Source organism: Strigops habroptila, chromosome 2 (genome assembly GCF_004027225.2).
Source record: "Strigops habroptila isolate Jane chromosome 2, bStrHab1.2.pri, whole genome shotgun sequence".
Taxonomy (NCBI): domain Eukaryota; kingdom Metazoa; phylum Chordata; class Aves; order Psittaciformes; family Psittacidae; genus Strigops; species Strigops habroptila.
In genome coordinates, this window is record NC_044278.2 from 20,461,186 (window position 1) to 20,474,564 (window position 13,379).

A 13,379-nucleotide genomic window follows, 5' to 3' on the forward strand; every position below is an offset into this window, starting at 1 on the left:
GTACCCACAGGTGCCAATTTATCCAACATACTAGAAGCAAAAAATACAGGAGAGAGGATTTCACTGTTATTAGTATTTTAATTCCTGCGTTAGGCGAAGAGCCATCTTACTGGTACTCAAGTGTTCTTGCTGTAACAGCCCGTTCTTAATCAGCAAACCATGTACTGAATTTTAAGCATGCAGTTGTACCTTACATGGCAATGTAATGGGATTCAGACTAGTTCATAAAGTCAAGCTGCTTTGTCCAGAGATGGACATAAGCTTCTGCTGAAATACGTTTCCAAGTTGGGAACACAGACAACGGGGGTGTCTATGTACAGTACTGGGGCTCTGCCTCAAGAACAGTTTGCTTCTCTGCCTCCAAGTACATCACACACAGCTGTAATTTAACAAGTGTACATCCACTTTTTGCCCAGATGGAAACATCCTGCCCCTGATTTCCAAACCGTCTGCTGCAAAACCTCAAACACACCACTTCTGGGGAAAGGTGGAGGCATGGGGGGAGCGGGCACAGAGTAAACATGCAAATCCTTGGTCCTTATGTCTATTTGCTACTGACATCCATCCCCAAGAAATTGTCCTACTCATTTATGTCTCCCTCTCTTTGAAATAAGCAGTAAGGCAGGGCTGCAAACCCCACAAAGTAAGGAAGAGGCCAGCCCAGGAAGGCACATAAGGGTTCCTCAAGCTGGGCATCCTTGTACAATCCACCTCATCCCTCTTTTCCTAACAAACCTTTTCACCTTTGCAGCCTGTTTAGTTGCCAGCAGCTTGACTGTTGCAGAGTCTCCCTTCTTTGGCAAGCAGGGCTGATCAACCCTCTCACAAACGCCTAGCAAGGTCATGTCTGTACAGTGCTTAAGAACATGCAAAGTGCAATGTAAGTGCCAAATCTTCCTATTTTAGAGATTCACGAATTAATATTCCAAGAAATAGATGCACTGAGGTACCTATAGCTTAAACACTACATTCCCTCATGATTAAAAAAAAAAAACAAAGCAAAAAACCCTCATAGAACTTGTGTCTCTAAAAAAGATGAATCCTGAAGTGGTAATACCTTCTTCATATTCTGTCAAGCTTACCACAGCCGTAGAGTGCCCTTTTAGTAAAAGCAAAACCATGGAAGTGAAGTTCTCAGAGAAACTATGAACTCTGCATTGATGATTTCCTCAAATACCATCTCTGCGGTATTTCTAGCACAGGTCTGCTCCCACCTCCTACATCTAAAGAAGCTGCTGCCTCATAATGCAGAAGCAACACACGGTACACTTTCAGATCTAGTGTTCTGATGGCTGAACAGCCAGAAATATGCACTAGCAAGGGTAAGAAAGACCATAACTTGCATGAGCTCTCTGAAAAGTTCAGGTTTTGGCCTAAGTCAAGTCCACGCTCCTCATTTGGGAGTCTGTGGCAGTAATGCTGTACACAGTATCCAACAAACAAGCTCCTATTCAGAGCACTCCAGCTATCAAGTATAAAATGATTATCCTGGTGGTCAGAAAAGGATCAATGTAATAATGAATTAGGCACTGCAAATACTTTTCCTTTTTCATTTCTGTATCAGCTTTGGCCAATACTGGGCCCAAGATTCAACAGGCTAATGATCTGGTCAATGAAACCAAACCCTGCATTCCTACACACTGTGTGATAGACTTGAGACATGGCACAAGAGTCAATAGCACCCTAAACAGTAAACAAACACTGCTGTAAAATGCTGATGCAAGTATCAGAATTCAGCTGTTTTTCAAGTGTTGAAAAAACACTGAAAACATCCCGACAAGATGTCCTGGTTCTGTTGAAACACCAACAGCTGTAGTAGGTCCCACTTAGTGGTTTCATTCTGGTTTCATACCCCAGTGCTCCTGTCAAATATTCCCTTCATCGATGCTTTGCAACTTAAGTCTTTGGCTGGCATGGGGCCTGACACCACGCCGTGTGTTCATGGTGCTTCCTGGCAGAGTCCGCACAGGGAACAGAGCTCCTGGTAAAGCATCTTCCCCAAACAAGCTGATCTTCACATCAGCTTCAATAGCTCTTGCTAAACTGGATGCATAACTGTCCAGAGATTTATGGACTTCAGCTTTTACATTAAGAACAGAATTCTTTGCAGATTCTGGGGAAAAAAAAAACCAAGCAAACAACATATCAGAAAATAAAGCTGATCAGCATGGCTGTGCAATTGCTTGAAGACTATATTGATCCTTTTGTCAAGGTATCATCATGCCCTCTGCAAATACTTTACATATACACATGATCACAGCAACTTTGCTAGCACAGAATCAAGTAAGTTAAATGAAAAAAAAAGTGAATTGGTTCATCCATTTTCACCCATATCTGCTGAGAAATACACTCAATAAAGTAAGTGAAGGAAAAAAAAAAAAGTAAATGAAACAGTGAAATTATATTCAGACCATTTAAAGTCTGTAGATGGAAGAATTTCAAGTCTGTAATGATGAAGTTCAGAGGAGGCAGCAAATGGGAAACATTTGGATAATGGAATCAAAGTATGAGGGAAAGAAAATGTATTCCTTGGGAAACACAAACCAGATACAAGAGCCACCAGATAAGTGGAGTTGCAGAGAAGATAAATGATGTGTGCTCTGCTACATAAATGATATCTATGCAGGGAATACCAGCTTCTAACTCTTGTCCTTGTCCGTTGCTTCTTGAGAACTGGAAGAAAGACTAATCTTACTTTCTGTTGTACCTGCATCAATGGTCAGGTCTGTCAGGTGAACAGTGGTCAAATGTTTTAAGGTAATTTAAGTTTCTGGGAGCTTCCTGAGCACATGATACAGTTGGTTCTGAGCATTTCCATACTTACCCCTAAACCCACCTTTAATTTGCTCTACTTCATCTTCAAACGTCACTGAACTCCTCCTTCGAGGAGGACAGACACAGTGTGGGGCTTGAGTGCCATCTGAGCTATAATCTTCAAGAAGCATTGTCTCTGTTCCTGAAACAAAGCAAGAGTTCTCAAGCAAAACAGAGTAACACTGGGATACAATATTTATGTGGTGGCAAAAACCTTCCTGTCAATAGCAGCTCCTTCAAAAGACGTCTAAACCCAGCGTTTGTGAGTAAATTTCAGCTTGAATTAAACACTGCACAAAAAAAAAAAATGAGGTCAGAGTTTTCACTCAGACTATTTGGAAATCTTTTCTCATTAGCCATCTAAAACCTCAAGCAGCTCCTAAATGTTCAGCTGCAGAGCTTATAATGTCAATAAGACAGCCAACAAAGGTGCAACCTCACCTTCAGTAAATGAAGGATAAAGCTGAGGGCATCTCCCGATGAAGACACAAGGCTAACAGTGGCTACACCTGAGGCAGACAACCATAGCTGCCAAATGTCATGCTTGTCATCACATCTGGATGTAAATCTGAATGGGAGAATTCTCCTGTTCAATGCAGTCTGTATCTAAATACCTATTTTTACTTTCCTGAAGTATATTTTTATGGGGAAAAAAAACCTCTTGCTGGTTGAGAATTATTTTTGTCTGATGAGTTGCATGTCTTACTTTACAAAAGTAAGAAACAAACCTCTAACACCAAGCAAATGTTAGAAGATCACCCTCTGATGTATCTAGAGCAGTAATACTCTTTAAAATAACTGCAGTGCGGTTAAGGAGTGGTAGCTGATTTAACTGCCAGAAAAATCTATCTACAGTCCTGGATAGAAAATTACCAGCAGAACTTTCCCCTTTTCCAAACCATCTTCAACTGAGAGTTCTTAAGTGGTGACGAAATCATAAGCTGACACCACCCAACGTGTTTATGTTTACACTGCAGGATGACCAAGACAAAATCTCTCACAAACTCTCACAAACACAGTGAAACACATTCTCTACAGCACTATGTTGCTCTGTTCCTCATAAGTACAGGGAAATTCCCTGAAGAACAATCAAAACTAAAGGAGAAGGGCACAAAACCAGCGAGTCCTGCTCCCAAGACACATTATCAGGGAGGGTCATCACTCCTTAGAGTAAACAGTATTTTGCAAGTAAATATATTGAGAGCAAGGAAGGAAAAAAGCAACTGCAGCAGTTTTGTTGTAACAGCTGGAACAGATGCTTCATGTCATCCATCCACCAAGAGACATCTGTGTGTTTAAATACAGACTGTCCCAGAGAGTTCTGCCAAGTTACAAGTGCAATCTTCTCTCAAGAGAGCAAGAGACTTTTAGTTACCTGAATCCTGTGAGCAGCTGAAACCTGTGTCTCCTGTGCTGCTGCTGTTTCCTAGTGGCCGCCCACCTGCCATGAGGGCAGTGAGATGAGGAGATAGCCCCAAATCTGCAAGAGAGATTTGTTCTTGTTATACAATGAATGTTTAAGGGGTCTGCTTTGGTAAAAACCTCTTCCAGTAATACCCTCTCTACTGCCTTATTTATTATACTACATAAAACTTACCTTGCTGATCTAGAGCGCAGAGCATCTGGGCTTCCCAACTCAGAAATCCAGCCAGCAGCTTTCAGGTATCCTTGTAGTCTTCCCATATGGCAAGTCTCCTTTCTACCTGCACCAGCTCCCCCCCACTCCTTTTGCAGTCACATGTGTTTTATCAGCCAGACAGGCTGAACAGGGAGCATACACACTTAAGAAAGATGGGGATATTTACCAGACACCTTCTAGATGGAGAGTAACCTGGCAGCCACCAGCAGCTGTGACAGGCCATTAGAGTGGCAGAAAGCTCATGAGCAAGGCTGGGGCACCGAGATGCCTGGCTTCTTTCAAATCCCCAAAACAAGAAGGGAGGAGAGTAGGATTCTTACAGCAGTGCTGTCTTTGGATCCCACTTCAAGATTTTGTTGTGGGTTTGGTTGTGGGTTGTTTGTTTTGGTTTTTTTACCTTCCCTATCAGCCTCCAGCTAACACACCTGATAAATTTGAAGCTGTCAAATTCTTATTGCTTGGACAGAGAAAGAAATTTCCCATTTTTACCCCCCACTCAGTTCGCAATGTATTCATCCATAGCATCTGCTGGATACAGATTTGCCAAAGCACCTGCAGCTTGAGATGTGGCTGCAGCTCCAAAACTCTTTCATTTAGATGGGAGCCTCTCCCAGGTTGCAGAATAGACCACAGCTGCCTTGGTGCTCTCCCCTTGCTCCTGCATTTTAGATCTTCCTTTCCAATTAAGTAACTTCAGTTCCTGCTTCTGCATGAAATGTCCCAAGGGACCCCATGAGGATGTCCTATTTTTGGAAGCTCCTGAACAGGACCATGGAAATGATAAAAAAATCAGAATTCTGTTGCATTGCTATTTTAAAAGAGGCAAACTGACCAACTGAAGCTCTCAGCCTCTAGCTTGGCGGGACATCAAATAGTTTTACTCTTTTACATAGTTTTACTTTATGCTCTTTTCTTCACAACAATTAAGCCTAAAAACTGAATGTACAGGAATAGTTACACCAGTGTTAACTGTAGTGGATCTCAAACAGTTGTAGCATAAAGCCAGGAACTGAAGAACAAGTGCTGCAAAATGTACTGTTGGTAGTGCTCAAATCTGGGTAACACAAAACAATAGACATATGAGAAGAAATGCTTGAGAGAAGAGAATAAACTGGTTTTATTAACCTCTCTGGCGGAGAAAATTTTAGTAGGAGAAAGAGGTTAACTCCCACAAAAAAAGAGAAATTCTCCTTTTAAGTGTCCATGATAACCTGAACAAAAGACTGCTGAAACCTCCAGAAACAGCCCACTGTTCTCAGAGCCCAGAAACATACCAAGCACACGCAGACGTTAAGTCTTGCTCTTACTGGTATTAAGGAAAAGCGCCTTTTGTGGCCATGCATCTTACCTGTGATCCTGTTGGAAATGCTGAATAACCTCGATGTCCTGTGCCGCTGGACAAAGGACTCGCGATAATACCGATCCCCAAAACACATTCCTAGTAGTTCTTTGCGCACTGTCTTGTTCCACAGTCCATAAATTAGTGGATGGCAAATGGCACTGGAAAAGGACAACCATGTAGCTAATGTCTCCAAAGCAGGGGAAATACTATTCTTTCCCCAAAGTGCTTCTGATGTAATTACTACCATGTAAGGCCCCCACGTAATCACGAAAGCACCGATGACAACCAAGATGGTTATGAAAGCTTTGCACTGGTTGGCTGAGTAGACAACCCCTTGGAAAGCATTCCTTCGGCTGCCCGAAGAGGATGTGGAAGTGTTGGAGTTCTTCCTCCCATTCCTCTGGGAGTCCTCCTCCACAATGATGACACTACCACAGTGGATTTTGCGGGCCTTAATCCTTGCCACTCGGAATATGAATCCATAGCAGATCATCATGACCACGAAAGGCAGCAGGGCACACCAGATCTGCCAGAAGGCAGTGTAGCCAGCCTCTTTATGCCAGGCTGCCACACACATCCACTTGAACTGGTCAAACTCCAAAGATGACCAACCGAAAAGTGGAGGGAGGCAGCCAATAAGGGAATGTAGCCACACATACACAAGAGCTACGACTGCTCTGTTGCCCGTTATCTTCATTGGGTAAACCATCGGGTACAGGACAGCATAGTACCTGGTGGACAAGAAAAGAAAGAGTCAATAGAAGCACAAAAGATGTACAATAAAAAAAGGACATATTCTAATGATGTTGGTATCTAGTTCTTTTTTCTCCAAACCCTGAAGTGGGTTCAGGGAGCCTGTTTACAAAAATAGTTACATGTAAAAACACATATCACTGCAGTCAAGACTGTAAAACTTGGCTGAAGGTACATATGCAGCTATTAAATCTGTCCCTGTATGTGAGTGCACGCTTAGGGTATAATCTGGAATTTTAAGTAATTATTTCTTGTTTCTCAAGTAGTATGTTATATACAATCAATAGCTTTAAAAACTTCTAGATGCACGTGTGCATTTTGCACTATTGATGACACCACTTTCTTCTGTTCTGCATCAAAATTTCACAAGGGGCTGAAGGAAGAAGAACACCCCAGTGGTACGCAGCATTATCCACTGATATGAACACCCTACGGAATAACTAGGCAACTCGTTACAATTCATTAGCAAAGAGCCACTTACCGGTCTATAGCTATAAGTCCAAGAGTAAGCATGCTGGCTGAGCTGATCAGCATGTAGAGCAGGGCGGAGAAATTGCACCAAACAACTCCGAAGATCCATTCTCGCCTGATGGAGCTGGTGACAACAAAAGGCAGCACCAGTACAGAGAGCAGAAAGTTGGAGAGGGTCAGGCTGAACACAAACTTGTTGCTCAACGTGAGAAGGTAAGACTTCCGATACAGGGTAATGACAATCACCAGGTTGCCCAAACAGATGAAAATAGCAATGACGATTATAGCAATGGACTCGGTGACTCTGACCGCCCCGTCTTCCTGCGTGGTGAGGTTCCTCAGGCCCTTCACATTGCTGAGGGAGGAATTGCTGCTCATGGTCAGAGCGTGCAGAGCTGGAGCAGCCAAGGCATGCTGAGCAGCTAGAAGCAGCACAACGCTCAGAAACATTCAGGCAGGATTTCTTCAAACTCTCTCCAAAGACTGGAGGCCCTTTTCCCTGCGTTAATTAAATTTACCTGTAGGATGCAGGAAACCATTTTAGATGGGAAAGCGAAGGGGCAGGAAATTACTTATGGTTACACCAAAGAGGTCAATGGCAGTGTCAAGCCTAGAACAGGGAAGAAACTGTCTGAAAGACAAAAAGAAGTGGGGGGACAAGGAAGGAAATCAGCACATTTTACTTATGAAATTTTCTAAGAATCTTATTTGTTTCTAAACCATACTTACCAGCTGTGTATCTCATTCAGTCCCTTCATCTAGGCTGCGAAGAAACAGGAATGTCACTATCAGTCTTTGTTTGTCACTTTAAAATAAGTAACTTCTGTTTGTTTGTTGTTTTGTTGGGTTTGTTTTTTGTTTTTTTTGTTTGTTTTTTTTTTTTTTTTTTTTTTTTTTTTTTTTAATTCTGCCTGTTTATCCTGCTTGTTACCTTGTATTCTGCCTATTCAGCATTTGCTGGTGGTCTGTGGACGCCTGGCTAATCATGCCCTGCTGACTCTTAACAGTTGCTATGTAACATTCAAAGACTCGGGGATCATTGCATGTACTCTCCTAACATCACTTCTCCATGTTCATAATCACCTTAGCTACAGTGGTGACTCTATTTTACTGCCAATACCAAAGAACTGGGGTAACTGCCTTTCTGTACATGAAAACATTTTTCTATACATATTCTTTACAGTGAGGGTGGTGAAACACTGTCACAGGTTGCCCAGAGAGGTGGTGGATGCACCATCCCTGGAGACATTCAAGGCCAGGCTGGACGTGGTTCTGGGCAGCCTGGTATAGTTGGAGATGTCCCTGCTCATTGCAGGGGGGTTGGAGTAGATGACTTTGAAGGTCCCTTCCAGCCCAAACTATTCTATGATTCTATGAAGTTTGAAAGACCCTTCCTTGCATTAGGCTGCAGTCCACCTATTGAGACAACCTTTAACCCCTGACTTCTCAGTGCTAACATCCATCCCACTGACTCACAACCTCCATTTGTGACACTTGGTTTTTTCTCCCAATTCCTCAGCAGCCATGCCCCTGCTGCATTCAACTCCTATCTACCTCATTCAATCCTTCACCCACCCGCAGGCCAGCATACTGAAGAAAAAGCACCACCAAAAAACCCCCACAGATATGCAAACCAGAAAACTAGAGAGTCCACCAATTAATGTACAGTTGATATTAGCATTCTTTTTGGAAATTAGAGACTTGGGGAAAGTTATCTCAGCTAACCCTGTGCCCACCCATAGCTCCCGAACAGCGAGGAGTACTCACAGAAACGCTTCCGTCTGCGCGGCTGCCGTGGCCTTAGGCGGCAGTGTCAGGCGGGAGAGCCACGGTTTTTCCATTTTTATCTGTGCTTTCCTAAGAACATAATTAAAGACATTTCTGGGCCGTGCTCTGTAAAGCGTAACTGAGCTCTTCTCTAGCGAAGATTTCTGCCAACTCTTTGCAGAAGTGCTTCTCCTCACGTTTCTCCCCAGACGTGCCCGCACCACCCCTGTGAGCCTTCCCAACGCCTCCTGACCAGTGCAGGTTTTGGGAAGGCGGCTACCCCCGAGGAGCTGAGGCCGCTCCCTGCACCAGCGACGGCCGGGGCATCTGCTGCTTCCCGACCCCTCATGGCTCTGCTGCACCCTAATGGGAGAAGGCGGCCTCCGGGAGAGGGCAGAGCAGGGCAGCATCCCCATCCCATCCCGTCCCATCCCTGCCCGGCTGCGGGCAGCGCGGTCAGGCGTGCCGGCACACACAAAGCCGGCCGTGTTGGTGGGGAGGGAGGATGGGGGTCGCCATTTTGCCCCCAACAGCCAACAAAGGGTGAGGGCAGGGTCCTCCGCTCCGGGCATCCACCGTTCCCCCTACCTCCGTCTTAGGTCCCGCCGCCGCTCCCACCACCCCTGTCCCCCGCCCTGCCACGGTCGCCAGTGCTGGCACCACACTCACCGCTCGCCGCCAGCGCCGCCAGTGCCCCGGATTACAGCGCCGCGGACCCCCCACCGCCGCCGCCAGAGATGCCCCGAGCCGGAGCCCGACCCTCCCCGCCCGCCGCGGCCATGGCCATGCCCCCGACCCGCCCCACCCCACCGTGTCCGCCCGCCGCGCCCCCTCCCCGCCCTCGCCGCCCGCCATTTTCCGTGCGGCCGCGGCCAGCACCACTGCGAACTGTTACCGGTTTGCGGCTTCGTGAACAAAATGCGCAGAGTCTAGTTTGGAAAGTCCCAAATCGGCAACAGTTTCTGGCCACCCAGGTGGGACCCTGCGCTTGGACGGGACCTCGCTCGGGAACGCATCGCAGCCGGAGGGATTCGCTAGGCGGGCTCCAGCGCGCACCGGTGGGATTAGCCGGAGACTCCACTGGCGAACCCCCGGTTACGGTGAGTTCTTGAGCAACTTCCTGTACAGAGACATTGTTACTATTGTTTCGGTTGTGATCTCCCTCTCCGAGCAACTCGCATCAGAAGAGATGGATCGGAGGGGTAAAAGGTACCTTAAAGTGTTCCTGTGCAGGATTATGGTGACGACCGGAGCATGTGGAATTTGGGTTGTTGGCATATTCCTAGGAATCGGTTTGGTTATTTCGGAATTGTCTTCGTTATGTTAGTAAAAGGAATTGTTTTGGATACTTCGGTAAAGGATGTTTTGCTGCTGCGCTATGTCATGAATTCATAGAATGGTTTCAGTTGGAAGGGATTTGGTAGCTCATCTAGCTCAGGCTACAGGCAGGGACCCTGCCACTAGAGCAGGTTGCTCCAAGCCTCATCCAGCCTGGCCTTGAACACTGCCAGGGATGGGGCAGCCACAGCTTCTCTGGGCAACCTCTAAAGGAACGTTGGAAGGGACCCTTTCAAGTCTTGCTCAACCTACACCATGGCAAAACTACAAGGAGTGGAACTGTGGATCTGTAAAAAGTATTAAGATAGCGGTTTTGCAGTCGGCTATTAAACAAACGTAACTGTCAGAACAAGATAACGAGATGGCAGTTAAGGCGGGAAACTGGCAGGAGCTGGGTTAGCGGTTACAGTTCATAACCAGTTCACCAACGTGCAGAAACCATCAGAGGAGCTGAGCAAATAAGGGGAGTGGGCTCTCGGGGTAGTGAGAGATGCAAACGGGGGGGGACTTCACATGGGATGTCCAGGTGCCTCGGATAGGCTGTAAACCTTGGAGTACCCAACCGGTGGGAAACAAGGGGGGGACTTTGCAGTCGGGGATAGGGAATATAAAGAGGAACTTTGTAGTTGTTGGGTGTGCCTACTTATTAGGACACTTGTTTTTGCAAAAACGTTTAGTAAATCACTGCTTCACTGTTGTGTCTAACCTGCGTCTTTACAAGAAAAGTTTAAAAGTTTCTGACAGATCCACCACACTTGATGAAAGAAGGCTGCAAATCCAGAGAAGTGGGAAGTAACTCCAGCAGAACCATTAAAAATGAAATTCAGAAAAATAACTTTATAAAATGTCAGACTTCAATAAGATGTGATTGATATTATTAATAATTCTTGATATAAATGCCAAGATAACATGATTTTGAAACTGCTGCAATCCTTTGGAAAAATGCACAATGCTAGTAGCCATATGGCTTGCCAAAACCAGCAGAGCATCCTGTAGAATGGGGAGTGTTAAATTTTAATTTATCTTATCTATGGAATTCCCTCCACAATAGGTCCCAGGTAATAAAAATACCTAGGGATCGAAGAATATATTGGAGTAATAATACACATTGTTGGACAAAAATGAGGTCTAAACTGCTTTCTGGAGAAGAGATTACTTAGACCATAGAAAGCAACCAATGTTGCAGTGGTAACTACAACACTACCTATGGGAGCAAAGATATGTTGGGATATAAACTCAACTCCTCTTAGAAGAAAATGAGAACTTGTTACAGAAAATAAGACATGGGTTGCCAGTGACTACAGTCATATACCATGGGGACTAAATTTACCAAACATGGAAAACAATTGAAGAAGGGAATTGGCATTATGCCGAACAAGCAGATTGGTGTTTTGAGTGGGTAGGTAATCCAGGAGGCGCAATGAAGGACATCAGAATCCTACCCAAAAGGAATATACAAAAAGATAGAATAATGAGACTTTACTGCACAAATACATATATCTGTTCTAATTATCCCCAAGATTTTCAAAGGATCAGGCCCTTGGCTAGAGCCCTTGGGCACCATGGTCTAGTGTGAGGCGGCCCTACGCATGGCAGGGAGGTTAGAACTAGATGATCTTGAGGGTCCTTTCCAACCCTAACTGTTCTCTGATTTTATGATTCTATGATTACTAACTTTGTGTCTGTTCTGGAGAAAGAACATGGTAACTCCTCATGGAATTGTCAAGAGATACAGTAGACGGCTGGCAGCAACCATCTACTGGAACTAAGGTAGAATGGGTCCTAGAATCATTCCAGCCCACAGTCAATGTCCTTATGGAATAGATTTGCAATTAACAGCATTACTGGACAAATGGAGGTTCTGGCAGATGCTACTAAAACCAGATTTTCAGAGCTAAATCAACAGGTGCAAGCCAATTCAAAGATGACTTTGCAGAATAGACAAGCTTTAGATTTATTGTTAGCCCAAGAACACGGCCTGTGTGGATATTTACATTTGGATCCCAACAGATGTTATACACATATACCTAATGTCACTGAACCTCTGCAAAAACAGGGAGAAAGAATTAAACAAGTGGCTAAAGCAAGTAGAGAAATCAATGACAGAATAGAAACGAGTATCAGCTATACTTCATAAATGAGGCTTATCTCTGCCAAACTGGCTTTCAAGCACAATGTAAAATTTGTTATTATAGTTATTATAATGTGTCCTGGGTTCAGCTATAGCAGTCATTTTTCTCCTTCTTAGTAGCTGGTGCAGTGTTGTGTTTTTTAACTTTCAGCCTGGGAACAACGCTGATAACACAGAGAAAAATGACTGCTATAGCTGAACCCAGGACATAATGATTGTAAGAATCTATATAGGATGCATTTGGAAAGCAATGGAAAAGAGTATGTGGGAGTACTAAAATTGTGTTGATATTGGATATTTAGCTAAATTAGGCTGAGTTAACATGGGAAAATTTTTTTATGTAAAGAAGTATAAGCTGGAATATACAAGACACTCCAATACTTAAACTGGAAATCTTTAACAAAACACCATGCCCTATTGTTGTTTTACAATGATACAAAATATGGAAGTGAGACTTTCTTATTTGAGACTTCCAGAGGGGGGAAATAATGCTTGCAACATCTTGCAAAACAATGCTAAACCCCAAAGGATTGAGCAAAACCTGTAAATGTTTGCAACATCTTGGAGGCAATGCTTGCTACAGTCGTAGTTCTGCTACATAACTGTGATAATGTACAAAGACTTCTATAAACGAAGAATATCCATCTTGCTTCTCTGGGTAGTGAGTCAGGACTCATAAGGAGGAACATCCAGCCCCAGCCCTTGGAGAACAGCCTAGAAGAAAATAAGCAATAACTGGGGGGGGCAGCATGACCACCAACTCAAGAAACCCATTGACTCAAGAGAAGGACAGACCTTGCATGCCTGATCAGCATAAGAAGTGAGAGGGACCTTTAATATTCCACCACCACTAAGGGGTAGATTGTTCATAATTAATGAACAAATTGTATAACTCAACCAATGGACACTGATTTGCTTGTTTGTCAAAATGTATAAATGGCTTAAGGTTACAATCATTGGGGTGCTTGATTTGCGGAAACTTCACTGAGGACCCTGCACAGAATAAACAATGTCTCCTTTCTTAACTAGACTCTGTGTCTTTTTTTAGAAAGCCCCAAATCGGCAGTTCTCAGGGGTTAGCCTGTCCTTTCTGTGATGCAGAAAACCAACACAGGTAGTAAATA

General features: G+C 44.3%; 1 protein-coding gene and 1 long non-coding RNA gene across 2 annotated transcripts; one reads left to right on the plus strand and one right to left on the minus strand.

Annotated features, from left to right (window-relative positions):
- Window positions 1-58: 58 nt before the first annotated feature.
- On the minus strand, window positions 59-9,594 carry GPR161 (G protein-coupled receptor 161). The gene is made up of 8 exons (XM_030475647.1): window positions 9,456-9,594; window positions 8,787-8,876; window positions 7,749-7,782; window positions 7,030-7,650; window positions 5,802-6,526; window positions 4,190-4,294; window positions 2,837-2,956; window positions 59-2,113 (listed from the first exon to the last, which is right to left on the minus strand). Exons 4-8 carry the CDS (start codon window positions 7,467-7,469, stop codon window positions 1,866-1,868), a joined length of 1,638 nt encoding a protein of 545 aa, XP_030331507.1. The 5' UTR covers window positions 7,470-7,650; window positions 7,749-7,782; window positions 8,787-8,876; window positions 9,456-9,594; the 3' UTR covers window positions 59-1,865.
- A 27-nt stretch (window positions 9,595-9,621) lies between these two features.
- Window positions 9,622-13,280, plus strand: LOC115603629. Its single transcript, XR_003989932.1, has 2 exons — window positions 9,622-9,886; window positions 12,918-13,280. It is a non-coding gene; the product is annotated as an uncharacterized LOC115603629 (long non-coding RNA).
- Window positions 13,281-13,379: the final 99 nt, after the last annotated feature.

Bases quoted from the DNA above. Each gene is read 5' to 3' on its own strand.
- GPR161 (XM_030475647.1), bottom strand. From the start codon at position 7,469: ATGTTTCTGAGCGTTGTGCTGCTTCTAGCTGCTCAGCATGCCTTGGCT. The intron at 6,527-7,029 runs GTAAGTGGCTCT...CTTGTCCACCAG, and splicing joins GGACTTATAGCTATAGACCG to GTACTATGCTGTCCTGTACC. The intron at 2,114-2,836 runs GTGGGTTTAGGG...TTTTTTCCCCAG, and splicing joins TGAAGTAGAGCAAATTAAAG to AATCTGCAAAGAATTCTGTT.